We start from the raw sequence: 23,005 nt of genomic DNA, 5'->3' as shown, positions 1-23,005 counted from the left end.
ATGTTTCCTCATATAATACTAATTTCTGATTCCCTTTTGTAGACATGCCCTTGATGGAGTTATTTTTTAACTATTAACTCATTAGCAGCAAGTAAACAAGTAGGCAGACTTTGTCCACATTAAGCTTCTTCCTCCCACATCACCTCCCCCCTGTTTGTGGGGACACTGTCCAGCATTTCATATTTACCTATCAGTTTGATAAACTAATTCTTCTTCTCTAAGCTGTATTTTAAGAGTATTATTTTTCTTGTATGTCTAATTTGGAGAGATTGGTTTGTAACCTGTTAATTTTTGTATGAAAATAGTCATGTTTATTGTGTTTTTGGGCAAGGAAGGTGAATTTGACTGTTTGTTAAGCACAAAGTAAAAAGCAGGCATGTATGCCAAAAATATCTTAACATTTTAAAGGGACTTTTTTGGTCTTCAGTTTGCATGTACAACTGTGGCGTTGGGCCAGCAAATAATGTTGTTTTCCTTATATGTATGTGAATTATTTGAATTATTCACTGGATTTTTTGGAAAGGTATGAATTAATTTTTTTTTTTCCAAAAAGTCCCCAAACAATCCAACAAACTTCCAACTCTTGAAAATGGAAGAGATTTTTAAGTTGTCATTTTTTATCCTTTGACATGAAAAGCCTATTTTCCTTATATTCAAATGCTATTTTAAGAGATGAAGGATTCATAAAAGGTTTCTAGAGATTCTGCAAGTCTGTAATTATAGATCTCAGTTCTTTATTTTATGGATTTCTATTTAAAATGTGAAATCCGTTATCTTTTTGTATTTGGGTACTTTCATCAGGAGGTAATCCATCTCTCATAAAGCTGAACACTTTATAATAAGGTGATATTAAAGGAGGGGGATGGGCAAGACATCACTTTCTTTCTCTTAGCTTTAAGAATACACAAAACGGTTAAGCATGATTTTTCTAGCTTTAGTTTTGAGTTATCCTCAAAACAGAACAAACTCATTACTATTTACTTGCTTATAAAGCTTGAAAAAAACCCCATTTGCTGATAAAATATGTGAAAATTTCCTTAATTCAGCCCAAACATATGCTATACGTTAGAGAGGAGCAAATTCACAAAGTTCAGTGACAAGATTGTGATGATGATTACTTTTTTTACTTTTTCTTGCCAGGTGAAAACTGCAAAAGCGTGAGGCTGACTGAAGAGAGAAATTAATTGTGCTGAAGTTAGTCTGGCTTCAACAATTAAAGGATACTTTGGGTACTTTTTAATTGAAGTGGAGGCGGCTTTTTTTTTTTTGTAAAAAACCATGGCAGATGTGGATCCAGACACGTTGCTGGAATGGCTGCAGATGGGGCAGGGGGATGAAAGGGATATGCAGCTAATAGCACTGGAACAGCTCTGCATGCTGCTTCTGATGTCAGACAACGTGGATCGCTGTTTTGAAACGTAAGTAGTCCTGGCTCTCATTTATGGAATGTTATTTTCCCCTTTCTGCAGCCGAATGTAATATTTAACATTCCTAGAAACTTTCAGCCTCAGAGATGTTTTTGCAGTCTGAACTTCAGTTTAGATGACTGGACTCAAGTGTTTCTGTTAATGTCACGTGGAGTACCCTTGTCTGATTAAAAATGCAGTGTTGTTTGGGTGATACGCAGTGCCTACTCTGACACAGGAGCTGATTGCAACTCTTTATACATTTCTTTAAATTAAATGATGTGGATATGTGTGGTGGGGGGGTTGGGGTTTTTAAATTTTTTTCTTTTTTTTGGGGGGGGGGTGTGGTTTTGGTTTGCATTTTTTTTGGTAGAGAAAAACTTTTTTTGCACTAGGATTATAATGATCACCTAGATATATTTAGGCATCCATACTCACAGTACTTTTATCATGGGATATAGTAGCTTTTTTTGAGTTCTGTAAGTCCAAGCAGAAATCACAAATAATAACCCCTGTTCACACAAATATTTCGCCTCTTTGGAGCATGTTGCTGTTCATGCCACCCTCCTTCTCAACTGCATTTGTGCATGTCATATAGCACAGTCCCTGTACTCAATCTTTTTTATATTTCTCACAGCCCAAAATGCTGATGTAATCACTTATGTTACTTATTGCTGTGCTTGTGTTACATTTCTTTCTGTGGGAGCCCACCACTAGTCTGGAAGAGGTAGCTAAAGTGCAAGCAATCGCAGCTTCTACTTTTTTAGTTGGTTTCTTCAGTTCTGATTTTCATGCTCTTGCCTGTCTTCCTTTTTGTGGTTTTTTTTTTTTTCATTGCTCTCACTTTGTTTTCATAGTAAAATATGGCTAGTCTTTTTCAGATACATCCTGCTTTTTAGGAGTATACATTCAGAAGCATTTGAGAAGGTTACACTGTTTAGTTTTGTAGCTATGAAGGAAACAGTTTTCAGACTTGCATCTTAGATGCTGTTCTCATGACTGCATTTGTTACAGGAAATGTAAAATTCATACATCTCTAAAATTTGTAGTAGTTGCGGAGCATTGAGCATAATTTTGTACTGTGCTTTAGAAGTTGAAGCTGCCTGTTCTATGCCTTGGTGAGCTTACAGGTAAAATTTTGACTTGAAGAGCCTTACTGTAGTGAGATCCATTTGATTTCCCTGCCTATCCTCATACTACTGATACTGGGGGAGCCTCAGAATTCACCATGGTAAAAAAAAACTTGGTAATTAAGAATGAATTTTTCTGGTGTATCTGGGTGAACTACCTGCTTCAGGATATTCTGTTCCATACTGGTGTAGAATTAGGCATAAGCATTTTTAAGGTTATCTTCTATGTATTTGAGAGTCAGGAATGAAATGTCAACTTTAAAAAATACAAACCAGTTGTGAGTTTTATGCATTTTATTTAGAACAGTCTTTTATTTCAGTATAAATTAATTAAATTGTCCAAGTGCTTATTTTTTTCTTAAAATTATTATAATGAATGTTCTGTTATTGCACTGTTGTAGTTTAGAAATTATTTATGTCTGAAAGAAGAAATATTTAAAATGCCATTTGGTATTTTTTCTTTTCAGTGTTGGTATAGTTTAATTTTACTCGTCTTCTAAGTTCTCAGTTTCTTTTGCCCTTGTAAGTTTTCCTCAAAAAGAAGAGAATGAACTGTAAATAGGAGAAGAAGTTACCAAAGTTCTCTGCCTGTTGAAGGAATTTTGCAATAACGTTGAAACTGCTACTTTTTATTGGCTACCATGGTATTTGGTGAGCTGACATGGTAGTTCATTACCTTCTTTCCATTTATCACCCACCCTTTTTATTCCTCCCAACCATATTCTTGTTCCTGCCACTGTCAGGGCTTACTGGACTCCTCTAATTCCCTGCAAGTGCAAGCTGCTCCTTACACCTGCTGAGGAAGGTTGCTAGTTTTCTGCTGTTACAGTGAGTTACAGCATATAGAGAGGTGTCTGATGAGCACTGGAGGTGGAACTGCATAACTGGAAGTATGGGAGAAGCAGAGAAAGGTATCCAGTCTTCAGTGGACAACTTCTCAGTGGTTGTCTCGGGTGCTTACAGGTGCCTGCATTTCGAGGTGGCTTTATTTATTTTGGAGCTCTGTAAGGAACAGATGATATCTTGAAAAGTATTTTTAAAGTCTTTCCAAATGACAATTGAATAGCCAAAAAGTGTAACATGCTGAGAGGGTATAACTAAACTAATCATGGATAATATTTTATAGTTCCTTTTCAGCATGTTTTTTAAAGGAATTGCTGTTTACTGAAATATGAGATTTATTGTGTAATGGAAAGGCTACTAAACCCTCATTTTTCAGGAACTGATTTTGAAAATATTTTCAGTGCATGCCTGATCTAGAATTTGGATGTATTTTTCTGTTGGTAAGAAAACCATCCTCTAGACTTTACAAACTTTTTTTCTTCTACTAAATAAGAATGGCATTTCCAAATTTTTCAATGCTGTGCGCATGTTATTTGAACATCTTGGAATTGTTGCTATTAGTTATATGTTGACAAAACTTTAAAGAAAATTTTTCATCTGTGAAACTCAGCAACTTTGAGATGGACTTCTAAAACAGTTTATTGGAGAATGAAATGGGATGTTTTTCACGGCTTAGTTAGAAGTAACTTTAAATATTAAGTATTAGTCCACTTTTACGTAAGAAATTATTTGTTTTTGTGATGTAAGCTAAGAAAAAGCCCATCAAGAAAGTGAAGTACATCTGATGATTAAAAGCTGCATATTAAAAGTGAGAACTGGCAAAGCTGTGAAACAAGACCACATTAAAAATACTGACATGAATGCTGTGCACCATCTCTAAAACCACAATACAGCTTCCATACTGCTTTCTTAAGGAGTTAAGGGCAATACACAATATTACTTGGCAAAGAAAGCACAAATTTGAATGTGAAAAGAAGTGCTGAAATGTTGGATTCAGAATCTTGAACTTCATTTTTGCAGTAAAGTAACACCGTTACTTTGCAGACATGTTCTGAAGGGAATGATATAGGTAATGATAACAGTAATAATTTGCTTTTGTACAAGAATATTGGATATTGAAGCTAGTGTTACAGGTCAATTCCAAACAGGAAGCAGGCCCACATGCAGGGTGGTGTATTTCATAATGTTCTTGAGTTCTAGCAGCATCACAGCAGATTTCATGGTATGCAGCTGATTAATTGGTCATGCTGCCAAATAATTGATGTTTCTTTACTTCTTTCCAGATTTACATATTACATCCAATTAAGTTATTTTGGAAGTTACTCATATGTTAACATTACAAAAATCAGTGGCATATTCATCTTCTGGTGATAATGAGTCACAGACACTGCTAGTCACTTGGCATGAAGAATGGCTAACATTTTAACAGCAGCAAAAACCACTAGCTTGAACTACAGAAACTTAATGAATGAGGAGAAATGGTTTTGTTAAGTATTTGAGTTGGAGAAAAGTAGCAAAACTGTTGTGATTATAAGTGTTAGTCTCAAATTGTAGTTAAACTGTGCACTATTAAATCCACTTGAACAGGAGTTTAAAGAATGCATTTAGTATAAACTTAATTGAAATTATGGGCATTCTTTTGTCTTTTAAATTACCTGTAACAGTTTAAATGTGTGTAGAGACTATTAGTTGCAATCTCACATTATTAATGTAGCCCTTCTCCACATACGTGTTTCAATTTATTCTTTTTTCACCTCCTGTGACTGTTTCACTTTTTTTTGGTGAAATGAAATTAGAGCTCTTCTGGTCGGGCTTTTCTGTTGCTGTCTGTCATAGTAAAAGTACTTAGCAATTAATTACAATGAAAATTTGTAGATTAAGGCCCTAAGTATTACAAAGTAAGACCTGCTTAAAACCTTTTCTACACAGCTGATGAAGTAGGCTTTATTAATGCTCAGAAGGAGAAAACATCTTCCTCTTTGGCTGTTCTGTGGGTTACCTCTGTATATTTGGCATTAACAGATTTGGTAAGCAAAAAATTATCAGGAGTTACCAGCTCATTTGACAAATAAAAACAAATTGTACAAAGGGTCATATGTTAGGGTTCTAATGTGTAAAATAGAAATAATTTCAGTTTGTTTTTTAGATCAAATATGTTTACTTTAATTCACTCTAAACCTTTTTCTTTCCAAAATATCTATTCACTAGGGAAAAGGCATATATCTTGTATTTGCTGACAAGTCTAAGAAGAAATTCTAGTGAATTTCACTCACTGTTGATGTGAGCTTGTGAGACTGTGAGAGTAATGTGGAACAGCTTAGCTTTGGCTGCCTCCACCTGCTTAAAACAACATTCTCCTTTCTTTATCAGGATTGTAAAACTCGAGTAAATCAAAGTTACATCTATAGACAAAAACAATTTTTCCTTTAGAGATAGGGATGGTAATCTAAAATGCTGGTTTTCAGGAATATATTTACAATCTGGCCTGCCTTTAAAAGCATCTTTGTAATTCAGACAGTCAAGTGCCCTTTAACAGGTCTGACAATTGTGGGAAAACTAGCAGGCTGAGAGAGCACCTCTATTGGTATCAAGGTGGTTTCATATTTTGTTATTTTAAGGAAAAAAAAATAAAGATCATTGGAAGGAATAATCATGAGGAAAAAAAAAATGGTACACTTTTGTGCTGGAGTGCAGCAGTGAATAAAGTAGGAATGGTATTGCTGTCAACAATAGACTACAGTTTTCATTATTTTAAACTATTTGAAGTGTATGTTCTTAGTGAATTCTTGGTTTGCACTAATGTAGACATCTCTCCCAAATTTTATAACTTCTATAGTGGCAAGTCTCATGTGATTCCTACTAAGTTTTTTGTTTCTTTTAATGAATGCAGAACAGTGAAATACCAGCACTAATTTACTTTGTGAACTCCAATGTAGTGGGATCTTCAGCATCCTGCAGAGTGGTTTTCTGAGATGGAAGTAGAGGTGTACTCTGTATTTTTCAGGGAGCTATCTTGTTACAATGTAATGTTTAGAATTATTCCTGATTTTAGGGCTGTTTTGTTGTTGTTAGGTTTTGGTTTTTTCTCTTTTTCAGTTATAAGAATTTTAAAATACTAATGTCTTTCTGGTTGCTCTTTGTAAAATGGGAATTATGGCCTCATTGTTGCTGGTATTGTGGAGATGAATTAACCTTGTCTAGTTATTTTGAGAACCACAATGGTTGCAAAGGTCAGAAGGGAAGATTAAGTCTAAATTGACATCCTTTCTTCTGTCCTGGCCCTTATATTTTATATGGTTATTACTGGATTGAGCATCTTGTTTGATAGAAGCATAATGTGTAGTTTATGCTTCTGAGAGGGTATCCTATCTAATTTTACCCTCTCTTTTGCTATTGAATCTGCTACCTGAGTTGTCTTTGTTGAAATTTGCTTGCTCTTTTCCATAAGAATTGCCCAGTCTCATGAAATCTGTAGATTGCAGTCAGTTCACCTTTTCCTATTTAGATTAAAAGCCAGTAGTGTTCTTACTGTGAATGTACCTCTACACACATTTCATCAGCTCTTGATCTTCCTCCCCTCCTCTAGTTCTTCAGTTTACAAGTTCTTCAGAAATACTTTCCAGGGTTGCCTTCATCCATGCTCTTTATAGTAATGCCTCTGAGCTACTGTTAACAGTTAAACATGCCAAGTTGAGTTAGATATTTCCGAAACCTTGTAGAGTAAGTGTGGATTTAGTTATCTGTCTTCAGAGCTGCTTTCAAGGATATGAGTGCTTTCTGGTTAGGTATGGCTCGATGACTTGACTGAGGTCTGTAACTTGGCATTTGTATGTGTTAAAACACATTTTGTTTTAATGAGCCCATGCCTCTGGGTAGTCCAGACAACTCATCACATTGTCAATATTTACTAGTCTGGCATTTAAAAATCTTTTTTCTAGTGGAATCGTCAAATATCCTTTGTTTTGTTCAGAATTTTGTGTGTGAAATAAAACTGAAGTCATTCTTGCAAGTACTGTGCAAAAGATGGGTGCAGAATGTTATTTGCAGAAGGTATCAGGTTAATGAACTTTTGAAAGTGTCAGCTCCTAACAGATTGGATGAGACCAATAAAAGATGTTATAGGAATTTCAAATCACGGGCTTCCTTTTCTTGCATGACTACTGGTCAAGTGATTTTTAATACTGGCCTCTTAACAAGAGGTGTAGATAGCACAGATGTTAAGTAGATTGCTAATAGGGAAGTGGAAGTTTTCTTGCATAAGTCAGTTCTTTTTTAGAGCACCTGAGAATCTGGTAGAAGCTTGTGGGGACATGTGCATATTTAGGCACACATACAAAATCATACTTTTTATTTAAATTGTTTATTTCCTTTTGAAATGTTGACAGATGTAATATGTACTCCAAGCATTTTCTGTTTGCACAATTGAGGTTGCTACTAGTGGAAATCATGGGCAGGAAGACCTGTAGATTCACATTCTTTAATTTATACAGCTATTGTGGACTAGGTGTCTGTAAAATATTTACGAAATGCTGGAGATTGGAGAGCGAACATGTGGAATTATTACCTTGAGGTATGGCATAGCTTTTATAAGATGCTGAAAAATACAAAAGGCCCAACACATCCTTTATAAATTTAGGAATAAAGCAAGTGCTAATTTATTTAGAAATACAGAAATTACCTATGCTGTGGAAGCTGGCATTTTTCTTACTTTTCATTTTGCACAACTGATATTTATTGAATGTGTAGTTGAATAATAAATGTCCAATACTAATTGTCTTCCTGCCTAATAATGATCTCTCAAAAGTGGGTTCAGGTCTGTAATTTATTTAGCTAAAATAAAGTTTGAAAGTGTTTTTAAATGTCAGATTTGAATTCTAAATTGCTTTCTTTTAGTTTTTAATAAAGTAGGGCTTCTACTGGAATGAATACAGGATGGAATTGTTAGTTCTTCACCTTAATTTTATTGGCCTAGGCTGTGATTGCAATTAGAAATTCAGAGTTGTGCAAGTTTTAATGTTTTGTAATTCTGGTAAAAGTTTTTAAATTGCCAGTTAATTTTTAGTTGCTTTTTCCTTGTACCTTTAAAATATGGTATGGTGTGTCTAAAGTCTTATACATAAGTGATGTTTTCTGGACTTCATTTGTATTGTGAAAGTGTTATATGAAAACAGTGCAAAATATGTTTTGGTAGTGAATCCAGACGAATGCATACAGGCAGTGCAGGTGTGTGGATTCTCTTATGGATGGTCTTGATTACTCTGCTGCTGGTTTTGGTTGCATGTGGAAACAAAACAGTCTTCCGGTGAAAGAAGCAATGAGGGAAAGTCTGAGATCTCTTCTCTTAGAAAGAACTATAGAAAGGAAAAACAATCATTAATCAAACATGAGTTGGAACTGCTTTTGCTTTAAGAAAAATTTGTTGTGCAGGATGTTATAAAAGTTTCAAAGTTGTGTGACATGTAGTTGTAAGTGTTTATCTGGTATATTTTTCCTCAAAAACTGTTACTAATAAGAGTTAACTTCAGTATTTTAGTTTTTATTTAAAATTATTATGTATTAAGTAGTGTAGACACATATAATTCCTTATTTTCCCACTTTTAACTGGTCTCAGCAGATGGTATGCATTTAAAGATCCAGCTATTGCTGGCAGGCAGCTGAGCTTGGTTTTCTGCCACAAGTCACATGTCTTGGACCAGGCAGCTTCGCTGAAGGCTTTGTCACATGCCAGGGGCTCCGCATCAACCGAGTCCAGCGGTTACATTGGAATTGAGTAACACACCCTAATGCTAGCAGTACTTGTTAACTATTTTGGGGATGAACTGAACTGGTCTTTTTTCCTTTAAGTTTTTTTTTAAGCAGTAGTGTAGTCTTCACTTTTATTGTTTCTGTTTTAGCTAAGGATTTTAAGTGCATTAAAATTTGAAATGTAATTACAGAAATGAGTTTACAGTGCCTGTTTTTACTTCCTTGGTATCTTTTTACATTGGCAAGCTGTAAAATCAGCTGAGTCACTTCATTAGAGTTTAAGGGATTAGCACTGGCAGGAGATTACTGCTGTAGCTATTTAAGAATTTTGTATCCCTATGGATATATCTGTTCCTAAAGAGGTGGGTGTGTGTGTGTAAAGATTCAGAAGTGTGTCAGCATGTGGAGTTAATGCTGATTATGGTGCTGTAAATTCTGTAGTAATACAATTATACTGACAAATTTTCTTAGCCTTTCTCGATATCAAGATGATTATGATATTTAGAAAATGTTTTTAGATCGAGTATATTTTTTGCAAAGAAAGAATGCATATTAAAGAATTTGTGTATTATGCTCTTTACAACCTAATAACTCATTTTAAGACTGAAAGTATGAATATATTTATTTAAATATAAATTAGACAGAATCAGCACTTGTTAATGTGGTTTACTTCTTGAAGTCAGTACAGGAAACAGAGAATGCTCTAGTCTGCTAATATAAATAGATCATAATATAGCTGGGAAATACTGATAATGAATATTACCTATTTTGGACAAACCTATCTTTCAGCAAGATCTTTGAACCATGGTGGATGGAAAACTTGGAAGATAGTAACTAACAGCAGCTCTTCTCCGGGAAGTACAGGAATGAAGTTGGGTGGACATTGAGAGCTGCAAGACTTAAAGTAATTAGCGAGAGCTCTAGTGTGGGTTGTAGAGTAACCTCATTAACTTGAAGTCGGTCTTTCACTAAGGAGTAACACAGAGTGACCTCATTAATTCACTAAGTAGTCCCTAATCACTCTTCCAAAGTACACATTTGAAGTACTTTAGGAAGTGGCCAATGTGATATTAATACAGCTCCCTAGAAATAAAAATCTAAAAAGATCTTACTTTCATTTTCATGTTTATTAGAAGAAGGGCCTAAATAGAAACCTGAACTTTGGAGGTACCTATTTGCCATTATTTTCTGATTTGAAAGAATAAACACTATTAAAGAATAGCTTTTTCTGTAGTAAAAAAACTTCACCAGTATCTTTTTGCTTGTTTCACTGCAAATAGGTCATTGTGAACAGTGATTCCTCTCCTACAACTTTAGGAATTTTTCTGTTAGAGTTTTTTGGGTTTTTTTTTCTGAGATGTATTAGTTAGTTCTAGGTAATATATAGTCTGGATAAAAACATGTGAACCTGGTTTTGATACTGGGATGATTTAGAAATTATGCACTTAGCTTTTTTTTTTCTGGGTATTGATGCTTGCAGTAATGGCAGGTTTATTGGTGTATTTTTCTCTTGGAAATCAAAAGCATAGTTTTTCAGTAGATGGAAGTGTACTAAAAGCTGACCATTGGTTGCTATCCTGTCACATCAGTTCATTCAGTGCTGTAGCTCTGACCTCAGTTTGCCTTCTGTCCCAGGAAGTTTTGACAGCCTTGTTTTTCCCATGTAGACTCCTTTCTAAAGGTGAGTCCAATGTTCAATTGCCTTTGTCTGTGTTATGGACACTCCTGGAATGTTTTGTTTTACTGCCCAAAATACATACTGTCAAAATACAGTTTAGTTCTGAGCATAGCCTTAGTTGGAACAGCAATAAGGTCTCTATTACTAAAGGGCCCTAATCTTCCTCAGCCAGTATTTGAAACAGTTTTAGGACCTTTTGCTCCATTTTGGATTACCTAAGAAAGACAGTAAGAATTTACCTTTGGAATTATGGTGTAATAGTGCTGCATACTTAACATGATTTGTCTGATTCACTCTTTGGTTCCTGCTGGCGTTGACTGTATTTGCTCACTTGGTGCTTCATTAAAAAGAGGGGCTGGTCCTGAGGAGGTGCTGTGCTTGGCCTGCTGGTAAGCAGTGGATTTCTCTTCCCTCTGCTGCCTTTGCTTATGCTTGAATGCCTTCACTTGCGGTTAGATTGAGTGAAGACTCAAGGGCTGCTCTGAAAACCAATTTCCACAATTCTGAGGCATAAAGACCATCACCTGAATAAAGTAACACTTTCCCTCTCTTTTTATTGGTCAAATGCCTGCACAGGGAAATCCCCAGTGGAGCTGCCTGAGCAGAAGGGAGAGGTGTGCTTTGGGCATCTGCTACATGGCTCTGATGGTGTTGCACCCCGTCTCTCGTTGTGTAGCTGGTGTTCCCACCTACCTCTGTTAGTTCTTTCTCTGGCACTACTCACACAGGCACATTCTTCTCCCTGAGATAATGTAGAGCTGATGCTCATAGTTTCAACCACAGGAGACCCATGTCTCCTGTCATAGAAATGTCATGTCATCGCTTAGTCCAGACTTGGGAATTAAAGGGTGATTGCTATAAAGCTGACCTGTGTCCTTTTGTTTGTATGCAGTTATTGATAGAAAAGTTAGCTACAGCATAAAGACTGAAGTCCTTCAAAATGGCAGCTAAGCAATTTTATGCTGTAATTTTTTAGCCATCTGTTTGAGAAGATCATGACTGGAGCACCAGGGATGTGTTCATCCTTCTTGCCTGCTATCACAGGCTGAACTGTTGATCTATACTGTGTGTGAATGACAGAACTGATACTTGTGCTTTCTTGTTTTCAGTAACTTTACAAACTGATAAGACCTGAGGGAACTTCAACAAGCCAAAAGAATCTGAATTTGTCTGTATGGTCTATGTGTGCTTATGGGTGTAATCTGTATATCTCCAGAGGAGACTCCACAACCTTTCCGTTTGCAATTGCCGAGTCACACCCCATGAAAAGGGATTGTTGTCCCAAGTTACTGGAAAAGGAAATATTGAACCCTTCTATAAAGGTAGAAGGGAGAACCCTGGGAACTACTGCCCTGTCAGCCCCCTTCTGTGCCTGGGAAGGTCATGGAACAGATCTTCCTAGAAGCTCTGCTAAGGCACACAGGGGACAGGGAGGTGGTTTGAGAGAGCCAGCACGGCTTCACCCAGGGCAAGCCCTGCCTGACCAACCCTGTGGCCTTCTGTGATGGGGTGGCTTTGTCAGTGGACAGGGGAAGGGCTACAGATGTCATTTATGTGGACTTCTGTGAAGCCTTTGACAGGCTTCCTCCTAACATCATTCTCTCTATATTGGAGAGAGAAGGATTTGCTGGGTGAACTGTTAGGTGGATTAGAAATTGTTTGGAAGGTCACATGCAAAGGGTAGTGGTGAATAGCTCAGAGTCCTGATGGACATCAGTGACAAGTGGTGTCCCTCAGCAATCTGTTTTGGGCCCAGTGTTATTTAATATCTCCATCAATGACATAGACAAAGAGACTGCACCCTCAGCAGCTTTGCAGATGACACCGAGCTGAGTAGTGTGGTTGACACACCTGAAGGGTGGGGTACCCTCCAGGGGGATGAACAAGGTTGAGAAGTGGGCACATGGGATTCTCATGGGTTTTAACAAGCCCAAGTGCTGGTGCTGCACTTGGGTCAGAGCAACCCCTGGTACCAGCACAGGCTGGGGATGGACAGATCAGAGCAGCCCTGCCCAGCAGGACTTGGGGGTGCTGCTGGGTGAGAGGCTGGGCATGACCCAGCCATGGGCACTGCCAGCCCAGAGAGCCAAACGTGTCCTGGGCTGCATCCAGAGCAGCGTGGGCAGCAGGGTAGGGAGGGGATTCTGTCCCTCTGCTCTGCTCTGCTGAGACCCCTCCTGCAGTGCTGCACCAGCTCTGGGGTGCCAGCACAGCAAGGACATGGGACCTGCTGGAGAGAGAGGAAGGCCATGATGATTAGAGGGATGGAGTATCACTCCTATGAGGAAAGGCTGCGAAAATTGAGATTGTTCAGCCTGAAGAAGAGAAGGCTTTAGGCTGACCTAATTATGGCCATCCAGTTTCTGAAGGGAGCCTACAAGAAAGCTGGAGAACGACTTTCTACAAGAGCATGTGGTGACAGGACAAGTAGGTTGACCCTGGCTGGATGCCAGGCACCCAGCAAAGCCACTCTGTTGTTACCCTCTGCAACTGGGCAGGAGAGAGAGAATATAATGAAGAATTCATGGCTGAGATAAGGTGTGGGAGAGAGATCACTCACTAAATACTGTCATAGGAAAACCAATGTTGAATTGGGAATATTAACTGAATTTATTACTAACAAAATCAAAGCAGAATAATGAGAAGTAAAATAAATCTTAAAAACATCTTCTCCCCTACCCTTTCTTCCTTCCCAATCTCTACTTCTTCCCCCACCAGTAGTGCGGGGAGATGGGGAGTGAGGTTACAGTCAGTTCATCACTCCTTGTTCCTGCTGCTGCTCAGGAAGAGGAGCTCCAGTGTGGAGTTCCTCCCATAGGTGGCTGTCCTCCAGGACCTTCTTCAACGGGAGTCCATCCCATGGGCAGCAGTTCTCCACAAACTGCTGCAGTGTGGGTCACTCTTCCATGGGGTACAGTCCTTCAGGCACAGCCTGCTCCAGCATGGATTTCCCCTGGGTTTGCAACCTTCTCTTGGGCGTCCATCTGCTCCAGTTTGGGTCTCCTCCATGGGCTGTAGGGGAAGCTCAGCTCCAGCACTTCCTGCCCCTTTTCCACCTTGGTGTCTGCTGAGCTGTTCCTCTGACATATTCTCACCCCACTCCTCTCTGGTCACAATTACATCTGTACAATGGGGCCACCTGGCATTGGCTCTGCAAGACATGTGGGAAGATTCTGGCAGCTTCTCATAGAAGCTGCCCTTGCAGCTCCCTCTGTTACCAAAACCTGGTCATGCAAACCCAATATAGCTTCCCAGAGAAGTTGTGGATGCCTCATCCTTGGAAATGTTGAAAGCAAGGTTGGGTGGAGCTCTGAGCAACTGGTCTAGGTGAAAGGTGTCCCTGCCCATTGTGGAAGGGCTGGAACTGAATGATCTTTAAGGTCTCTTTCAACCCAGGCCATTCTATGATTCTGTGACGAAGCCTGGTTTTCTTGTGGGAAGACTGGAAATAATTCCTCTAAGTCAGAAAACAAATGTACTGACAGCAAGTGGAGACTGTTCTGTACCTGCTGATTGAAAAAGTGGTCTCTGATTAGTGTAGCTGGAGGTTCTAGCAGAAAGGCCATTTTAAAGAACCCTCAATCCATAAGTTTTTGCTAGAGAGCTGTGCTTTTATGAGGACAGCATTGCTGATAGAGTGCACAGGCATTTGTGTGCTGACAAAGAATTCAATATAAATGATATGCTCTTAGTAACTTAGTATTTTACTGTGTCTGCTGGGTAATTGGCTCTGGTGGATAAGTGTTTTAAGGACAGGAATTTTAATTTTTTTTAAATCCCCTTTAAAAAACACAGCTGAGTTCCTTTTGTGTTGTGTTTCTTTATAAGCTGTTAAATCATTAAGAAAAAGTAGATTTTAGATTTGCTAAGTATGGCTTATAACTTTCTACAGCTATGTGGCCATCTAAGAAAAATAGTGAACTACTCTTGCTAGTATTAAAATAGACAGAGTTGCTCTCTGCCTTCCACTTGGTAATACGTGTATAGGTTTGGTTTGTTTGGGGCTTTTTAAGATTTGTGTTTATTGAATTATTTTTCTTGCAATATAGTTTGAAGAACATTGTTCATACCAATGTTTTAGTTATCTGCCTGGTGTTGCATAAAATTCAATATAAAAGATACAGCACCAAAACTGTTGAATACATTGTCCACTTTAAATTTTATGTATTGAAATGCTTATAGTGTCAGCATATGGTGGTCATCTAATAATGGATACAATTCTCAGACCTTTTTTATCCCCAGTGGATAATGTCTGAAACACAAAGTTACTGTCTAAACCCTTCTTAAAGATGTAGAGTTAGATAACAAATTTCTTAAGAACAACAGACAGTATAGGCTGGATAGGCCAGTATAAATTTTATATATGTGATTGAGCTTTATTGAAGCTTCACTTATTAATTTGTCATTAAGTATTGCTGGGTAATGTATTTATTTGTCAGGCAGCATTATTAGTTACTTCATAAAGGATGTTAAGATCTTGAAGGAAACTATTAGCATTTTGCTGTCCCAGGATTTGGTGTTGCTGTTTGAGTCATTGCGTACCAGATAGGATACTGAATGACCTCTGAGTCTCCAGAATGATTCAACAAGTACTTCACCTGTCTTCCAGACTAAAAAACATGTTATTATTTCTCTTTTGGATTTAGAAAAGTTTTAGGCCATCTTTTGAAAACCAAAACCCTACTTGAAGGAAAAATTGCAGTATTTGCTTCCTGTAGATTTAATCTGGTCTCCTACATCTAGGGTTGAGGTATCCAGCTATTTGAGCTACTGTCACACCATATATCCCCTTCACTTAATTCCCCACCATCACCTTGGAAGTCTTTTACCACTGTGGTGAGCCATCATAATGCTATGTTATGCTAAATATGCTGCTGGAAGATAAATTGACTTAAAATATAGCTCCATGTCTTAGAACTTTTGATCCAAATCAGTCTTATCCACAGCTGTTCTAATAATGAAAAGTATTATTTCAGTTTATGTTCTGTAATGTCAGAGGAATAGAAGGCGGACCATTGCAGCTTGCTTTTTATCTTTTGAAGTTCTGGGGATGTTCCTCACCGTTCTTGCCTATGGAAATGAGGCTAACAATAAAGAGGAGAGCCAGAGGCTCCTGAGACATAGATCTGGAGTGAAAATGCAATAGATGCAATTTTAATTATTAAATTATTAATTATTAAATTAATTATTTTTTCTATGTGATTAAGGGAAAAAAATGAGGCAGGGGGTGGGGGAGGAGACTGAAACAGGATATAATGATAAGGGAAATAACATAGGGAAGAAGGACAAAATCAAATTGTGTATTAAACCCATAATCTTTAGTCTTTATGTATAAAATTTCATTATTAAGTAGCTATTAATCATCATGAACTTTGAAGCACTGTTAAGAAAACATGCATTCTGTTTGGTGATGGAAGATTAATTCCTACAAAAAAATCCCAACAAGATAAATTTTTCCCCTGTATGATTGTAAAATTTCAAGAGTATCTTTTTTCTCCTGGCTTCTTAATGTAACATCTTTTCAGATTATCTATTTGAATTTTCATGTGTGTATGAGATGTAGTGTTCTAAATGAATGTTCTGAACCAGCTATAAACTAGTTGAGCAAATGATGCATGGACAGCATTAATGTGGAAGTGTATGAAATTGCTTAATGTAGAGAAGTGTACACAACATAGTAATGTGTTGTGGTTTTTTTCCTGCAGATGCCCTCCTCGGACTTTTTTGCCAGCACTGTGCAAAATTTTTCTTGATGAAAGTGCTCCAGACAATGTACTGGAAGTAACAGCTCGTGCCATAACATATTACCTGGATGTATCAGCTGAATGCACTCGTAGGATTGTGGGAGTGGATGGAGCTATCAAAGCACTTTGTAATCGTTTAGTAGTTGTTGAACTTAACAACAGAACGAGCAGAGATTTGGCTGAGCAATGTGTGAAGGTAAGTATACTTTAGAACCTCTTGTTTTTTAGAAGGAGTTGGATAATTTGCTGTTTCCAAAGAGTATCCTCATATTCCAATTGTATTTTTTTTTATTAAAATTTGATGCAAAAACATAGACTACAACAAAAGTGCACATGCTGACACTGCTGCTTATCCTTACTGTCAGTCAGGTGCTCTTCACAGCTTGATTTTCTTTAAAAAAAATACAGAAAAGGAAACAAAAAATATTATAAGAAATTTCTTGTTTATCTTGTATGACTAGAATGCTATAGAATGCCAAGGCCTATTTTTATGCTGCTGAAGAGATGAAGAATTGCTCCAGATGCATATAGATTGCCTGGTGTAAAGTAATTGTCTGCTGCCTCTTCTATAGCACTATATATCCTCCCCTCCACCCTTGTGAAGTTTTTAGAGAAATTTAGAAGACCCTTACAATCTCTGATTTAAAGCATAACTCATGGCCATGTGGTAGCATATATTTGGAGGTCTTGATTACCATGGCATCAGAATTTATGCATTATTTCCTATTTGCTATTTCCTATCGACTCAGAAGTGCATCACTGGGGTAACAGTGCTCTTACAAGTTTCAAAACTCTCAGTTGTGTGTTTCTCCCAGGGTGAGAGATTAATTACCTGTCTTCATGAACACCTGTTATGACCATGCCTTTGGGGGATGTTCTTGTATTGGCTCCCATATTTTTGAAGAAAGCTGTAACCACTAACTAGTAGAGTATTGGAAACCTTGGCCCCTTCTGGGTGTTGAGGAAGAGAGGGATTTTTCTTTTTTCCTGTTGTTTCATTTTCTTAACCAGTTCTGTAGATGGATATAAGTATCTGACTATGGATATAAATAACTGACTTTTTGTGTGTACTTCATTCAAATTAAATTTCTTTTTGGCATAGGTGTTAGAATTAATCTGTACCCGTGAGTCAGGAGCTGTGTTTGAAGCTGGAGGGTTGAACTGTGTTCTGACATTCATTCGTGACAGTGGACACCTTGTTCATAAAGATACTTTGCATTCAGCTATGGCTGTAGTATCCCGACTGTGTGGCAAAATGGAGCCTCAGGATTCTTCATTAGAGATTTGTGTGGAATCACTGTCTAGTTTATTAAAACATGAAGACCATCAGGTAATGTAATAGTTGGCTCAATGTGCTGTGAATTTAACTTTCAGTATGTTTAATAAAGGAATGAGTAGGTAACTTTATACAGCCTCCCTAACTGTATGTTTACATAGAAGTTGTTATATTTGTGTATTACAATAGTTTCCTGTATAGTTGAAATGATAAGAGAATAAAAACACTGCTTAGTGTTTGGCTCCAAGTACTGGTGTTTGAATATTATCTTATTTAACCTCTGAAAACTGTATTGAAAAATATCCTATAACTTTTTTCAGTGCATTTTGAGTCAATTTCTGAAGTAATTAGTGTTCTATGACTGTACTTCGACTATAAATTTGAGTACTTATCGCTATAAATTTGAGTGTAGTAAGAGGCAAAAATGAATTTGGTTTGTGTTTCTTTTGCCAAACTAAGAGAAGCAATAAAAACATCCAGTGTCAATGCTAAAGTATTACACTGGAAGCCAGCCTAAATTACACTAGCAGAAATGCTGCTCCACTTCTTTGTTGCAGTTTTACTAACTTGAGTTGAAGTAGTCCTTGCAAAATCTAGAAAATGAATCCCAGAGGAATTATCTTTCTACTAGTAGAATCTTTTTGTGTATGTCATGGTAATGCTCAGGAATAGCCATTTAGCCAAATTCTTGCTGTAGCCTGTCCGGGCTTCTTTTCCATACTCAGAGCTGAGTCCCCATTTCACTCTGACCTCTGTCCTCATTCCTTTCTCTACATGCACAGATCCAGCCTCCAGTCTAGTTTATTAAGCACAGCATATTTGGGAAACTAAATCTTTCTGCCTGTGAGATAGTTTTTTTAAAATACAGTTTTAGATCTTAAAAATTTTCAAGGGGCTGTCGTACACTAGCCATTCGGAACAAGCTATCATGTTTTTAGCCATTAAATAATTTTATTAATACACTAATCATGTGAGGCAAGGTAATACTGGAATTCAGACCATTAAGTCTTAATGTAGTGTTTTAACTGCTTTCCAGTTTATACAGTGTTAGAGAAAAACGTTTGCTGGGGCTGTTGGAGAGGTGAATGAGAGTTCAAATTAACTTAATTGTTCAGCTGTTAAACTTAAGATGAGACCTAGATGATAGAAAATAAATCTGTACTGGTGTCCTTGAGAAATACGTTATATATTAAACAAGCCTCAGGATTACAGTGGATGTTGGATGTGTATTATGGATTTGTCCATTTGTCCCTTTTCAAGTTTGTTGCTCCCTGCTTTGCCATTTTATGCTGTTGGGTTTGGTGACTTTTTGTGTGGGCTGCCAGTTAGTAACACCACTTGATGGATGAGCTCAGACCAGATGAATATGTCCCCAAGATCAGCTTATGTATAATTTTGGGGTTTTAACCTTAGTGTTACACTTGTAATTTGAGAGAAGAAATGTAAATTCTTTCCAAGTACTCTTGCTTTCTAAACTGATGCCACTAATGCAGTGTGTTAAACAAGTGAACTTTGTTGTGTATTTCTGACAGCTGTTAAGGTAAAGATCTATGGACTATCTGCAAATTGCATAAAGATTGGTGGAATTGTTTATCTGTGTTGTCAAAGAACTGGAGCAAGATGCCGGAGGACACAACAGTGATTATTACACATTAAAGAAAAAATCTAGTGCAAAAGAGTACTGATAATGCAGAATGTTTGGCATGTACAGACCATACCAGAAGTCTGCAAACTTAATAGAGATTTAAGAATTTTGTCTTCGTGAAGTCTGGCTAGTACTCTAATCTTGTTCTGTGTGTAGTTGAATAACTGTCTTGAAGTCCTTGGTCTGTGATAGCAGACAGTTTGAAAATGGACTGCTGAGTTAACATTTTAGGGAGTAAGAACTAGTAGTGGTTCAGAATTTGGTTAGAGAATAGGTATTGTGGGTTTTTTTCTGCTATTTCTTGCTATTAGTCTGGTTTGCTACTGCACATCTTTAAAGACAAATGTGCCTGAAGCAAGTTCTCTCGATTGGCCAGTGCAAACCTCCTGATCTGAAAGATTGAGACACTTCTAGTGTATAGATAGAGAGATTTTAAAGGTAAAACCTTCCTTTATTTTCAGTATTGACATGAAGAGATGTTGGATCCTTGCCTGGGCACTTTGCCAGCAGTATTTTTTTCTGGACTGTTAAGAGGATCATCAGTAAGCCTTGATTCCACAGTGTCACTGGCATTTTTTGTGTGTGGTTGGTTGGTTGGATTTTTTCCTCCCTTTAGTGACAAACCTAAATTTGGAAGTTTGTATTTTATTGTCACAAAAATTCTTGTGTGGTCCTATGTCAGGTGCTTAATGGATAATCAGAGTTATCCAAGAGTAAAAGATTTTTTTCCCCAGTTTGTCCTATTTTTAGGCTTGGTCCAATTAAAAACTTTCTTGTGCTTAAGAGAAATATGTAGACCTTTAAATCTAGCTTGAAGGATTGAGCTTCATGTGAAAATCAAGTTCTCATATGTGTCCTGTATTATTGTGGATATCCCCTTAACATCTTCTCATCTTAAGTAAAAGATATTTAATTGTTTTTTCTTGCACGTCTTTCTTAGGTTTCAGATGGAGCTTTGAGATGCTTTGCTTCATTAGCTGACAGATTCACACGGCGTGGAGTTGACCCAGCCCCATTAGCTAAACATGGATTAACTGAGGAGTTGTTATCTCGCATGGCAGCTGCTGGTGGGACAGCCTCAGGACCATCTTCAGCTTGCAAACCTGGACGGAGTAGCACTGGAGCACCATCTACAGCTGCAGACTCTAAATTAAGTAATCAGGTGTCAACTATTGTAAGCCTGTTGTCAACCCTGTGTAGAGGCTCTCCAGTAGTAACACATGTAAGAAATCCTTTTATGCTACAGCTTTTTGTTTTCATGAGGCTTTTCCCTTTGTATACTTGAAAATATGCAAGATTTATGTTGGTATTTTATAGCTAGATATACATATATGTATTTATAGGTTTTATTCTTTTGTAGATATATATATATATACACAGACACATATTCATACACACACATGTACATATAAGTTATTTTTAAAAAGGGGAAAAAGGGAACATTTCATATTGAAATGAAGTCCAATTCTGATAGTATTTTCTAAAGCCCTGTATATTTTTTATTGTTCAGACTTTTAATTATTTCCAGGATCTCCTAAGATCTGAACTTCCAGACTCTATAGAAAGTGCGTTGCAGGGTGATGAGAGATGTGTACTGGATACCATGCGGTTAGTAGATCTTCTTTTGGTGCTACTGTTTGAAGGCAGAAAAGCCCTGCCAAAATCTAGTGCTGGATCTACAGGCAGAATCCCAGGATTGCGAAGACTGGATAGTTCTGGGGAACGTTCTCATCGGCAACTGATAGATTGTATCCGCAGTAAGGACACTGATGCACTGATAGATGCGATTGACACAGGAGGTAAGCAAAAACATTCTGAAAACCAAAATGAGATGCTTGCTTTATCTTTGATTTTTATATTCTGAGGTGTCATAACAAATGCTGAGGTAGTTCATTGAAAATCATTAGATACAAGTTTGCTTACTTTGTTAAATACTCAACAGGTGTTGTTAGTAATCATACCTATGCCACCTTTTTTATTGCAATTAAGAGCATAAATGCTTCTCCAGAATTGAGGACATTTAATTTTTTTAAGAACTGCTTTTTATTTAAAGAATACTGCTGAACTTTAGTTTATAGTTGTGGGAACTTTAACTATTTTATTTAATTTTGTCTTTCAGCTTTTGAAGTAAATTTTATGGATGATGTAGGACAAACTCTTTTAAACTGGGCCTCAGCTTTTGGAACTCAGGAAATGGTAAACTAGGTTTATAGACCCTTAAGAAGTTGCATTATTTATGTAAAGGAAGATAAAAAACCTATTTTCCTCTTTTTTGTCTAACAGGTAGAATTCCTCTGTGAAAGGGGTGCTGATGTTAACAGAGGTCAGAGGTCATCCTCATTACATTATGCAGCATGTTTTGGAAGACCTCAGGTAGCAAAGGTATGATTTGAACTGACACTTAAAAAGCATTACCTGCTGATTTTTCATCTCGTTCTTTTCAAAATGTCAGTGCAATATGCTGGACACATGCGCTGTCAAATTTTTACATATTCTTTACAGTATTTATCAAAACAGATTTTTTATTATAGGGCACTAATGAATAAAAGTAGTTTATATTAGCTCTATGGATATAAAAAGCACACAATACTTACAAGCGTGAGAAGACTGTATAAGTGATGTATGAAAAGCACATTTGCTACTTTGGAAGAAGAAATCTTAATATTTTTTAATACATAAAAATATTTGCTCTCAGACTCTCTTGCGACATGGTGCAAATCCTGATTTGAGAGATGAAGATGGGAAAACTCCTCTGGACAAAGCTCGGGAAAGGGGGCACAGTGAAGTAGTAGCTATTCTTCAGTCTCCAGGTGAGTGCAATATTTAAGTCCATAACACTTGCTATAGTAGAATTTTGCTGTATTACGGTTATTAAAAAAAAAAAATAAATCATGACCTACCTTCCTGAACCCATAAAGTATGCATAAAAACTTTAGCATTTTAAGATGTTGTTAAGTGAGGGGAATTACCAAGGAAGTAACTGAGTGGGCATGAACTGTTCAGCTATGGGATCTGCCTAGACTGGGATCTTGTTACGGATTCTGAGCACGTCAGCCTTGGTAGCTTCTCTGGTATCTTTCTTTCTGCACGGGAACTGCACTTTCCCTGTTCCTGAGGATTTTGGTGCCACAGGTGATGCTTGCTATTAAATATTTTATTCAAAGTCATGCACTTGTAAATTTTATATTTTTAGGAATGCATATTTATATTCAAGTACTTGGATGTTAGTAAAGAAAACTTGGATGTTTTGAAAGAGTTTTTGTTTGGTTTGTTGACTTTTGCAATTGAATATATTGGGCAAAAAAAATTTTCCAGGAGATTGGATGTGTCCTGTCAACAAAGGGGATGAAAAGAAAAAGAAAGATGCAAACAAGGATGAGGAAGAATGTAATGAACCCAAAGGCGATCCAGAAATGGCACCCATATACTTGAAAAGACTATTGCCTGTGTTTGCACAAACATTTCAACAAACTATGTTGCCTTCAATAAGGTAGTATTATCATGAGAGACAATTTCTTAATACTCTTTAAAAAGCCAA

General features: G+C 37.2%; 1 protein-coding gene across 13 annotated transcripts in view; it reads left to right on the top strand.

Annotated features, from left to right (window-relative positions):
* Positions 1-23,005, top strand: part of HECTD1 (HECT domain E3 ubiquitin protein ligase 1) — a 65,436-nt gene that overhangs the window by 5,075 nt on the left and 37,356 nt on the right. For 7 of the 13 annotated variants that reach the window (XM_033515195.1, XM_019006873.2, XM_015629803.3 and 4 more), the window contains 9 exons: positions 1,141-1,418; positions 16,508-16,742; positions 17,649-17,876; positions 20,408-20,689; positions 20,996-21,266; positions 21,587-21,663; positions 21,751-21,849; positions 22,163-22,277; positions 22,783-22,957. In XM_033515195.1, the coding sequence (XP_033371086.1) occupies positions 1,279-1,418; positions 16,508-16,742; positions 17,649-17,876; positions 20,408-20,689; positions 20,996-21,266; positions 21,587-21,663; positions 21,751-21,849; positions 22,163-22,277; positions 22,783-22,957 (1,622 nt within the window). In that variant the 5' untranslated portion in view covers positions 1,141-1,278. Of the gene's footprint in view, positions 1-1,140; positions 1,419-16,507; positions 16,743-17,648; positions 17,877-20,407; positions 20,690-20,977; positions 21,267-21,586; positions 21,664-21,750; positions 21,850-22,162; positions 22,278-22,782; positions 22,958-23,005 lie in introns of all 13 variants that reach the window. The other 6 variants (XM_033515200.1, XM_019006872.2, XM_033515199.1 and 3 more) reach the window with 1 other exon arrangement.

Source organism: Parus major, chromosome 5 (assembly GCF_001522545.3).
Source record: "Parus major isolate Abel chromosome 5, Parus_major1.1, whole genome shotgun sequence".
Lineage (NCBI taxonomy): Eukaryota > Metazoa > Chordata > Aves > Passeriformes > Paridae > Parus > Parus major.
The sequence above is the reverse complement of the archived record's forward strand: the minus strand, read 5'-3'. Positions and strand labels throughout refer to the sequence as shown.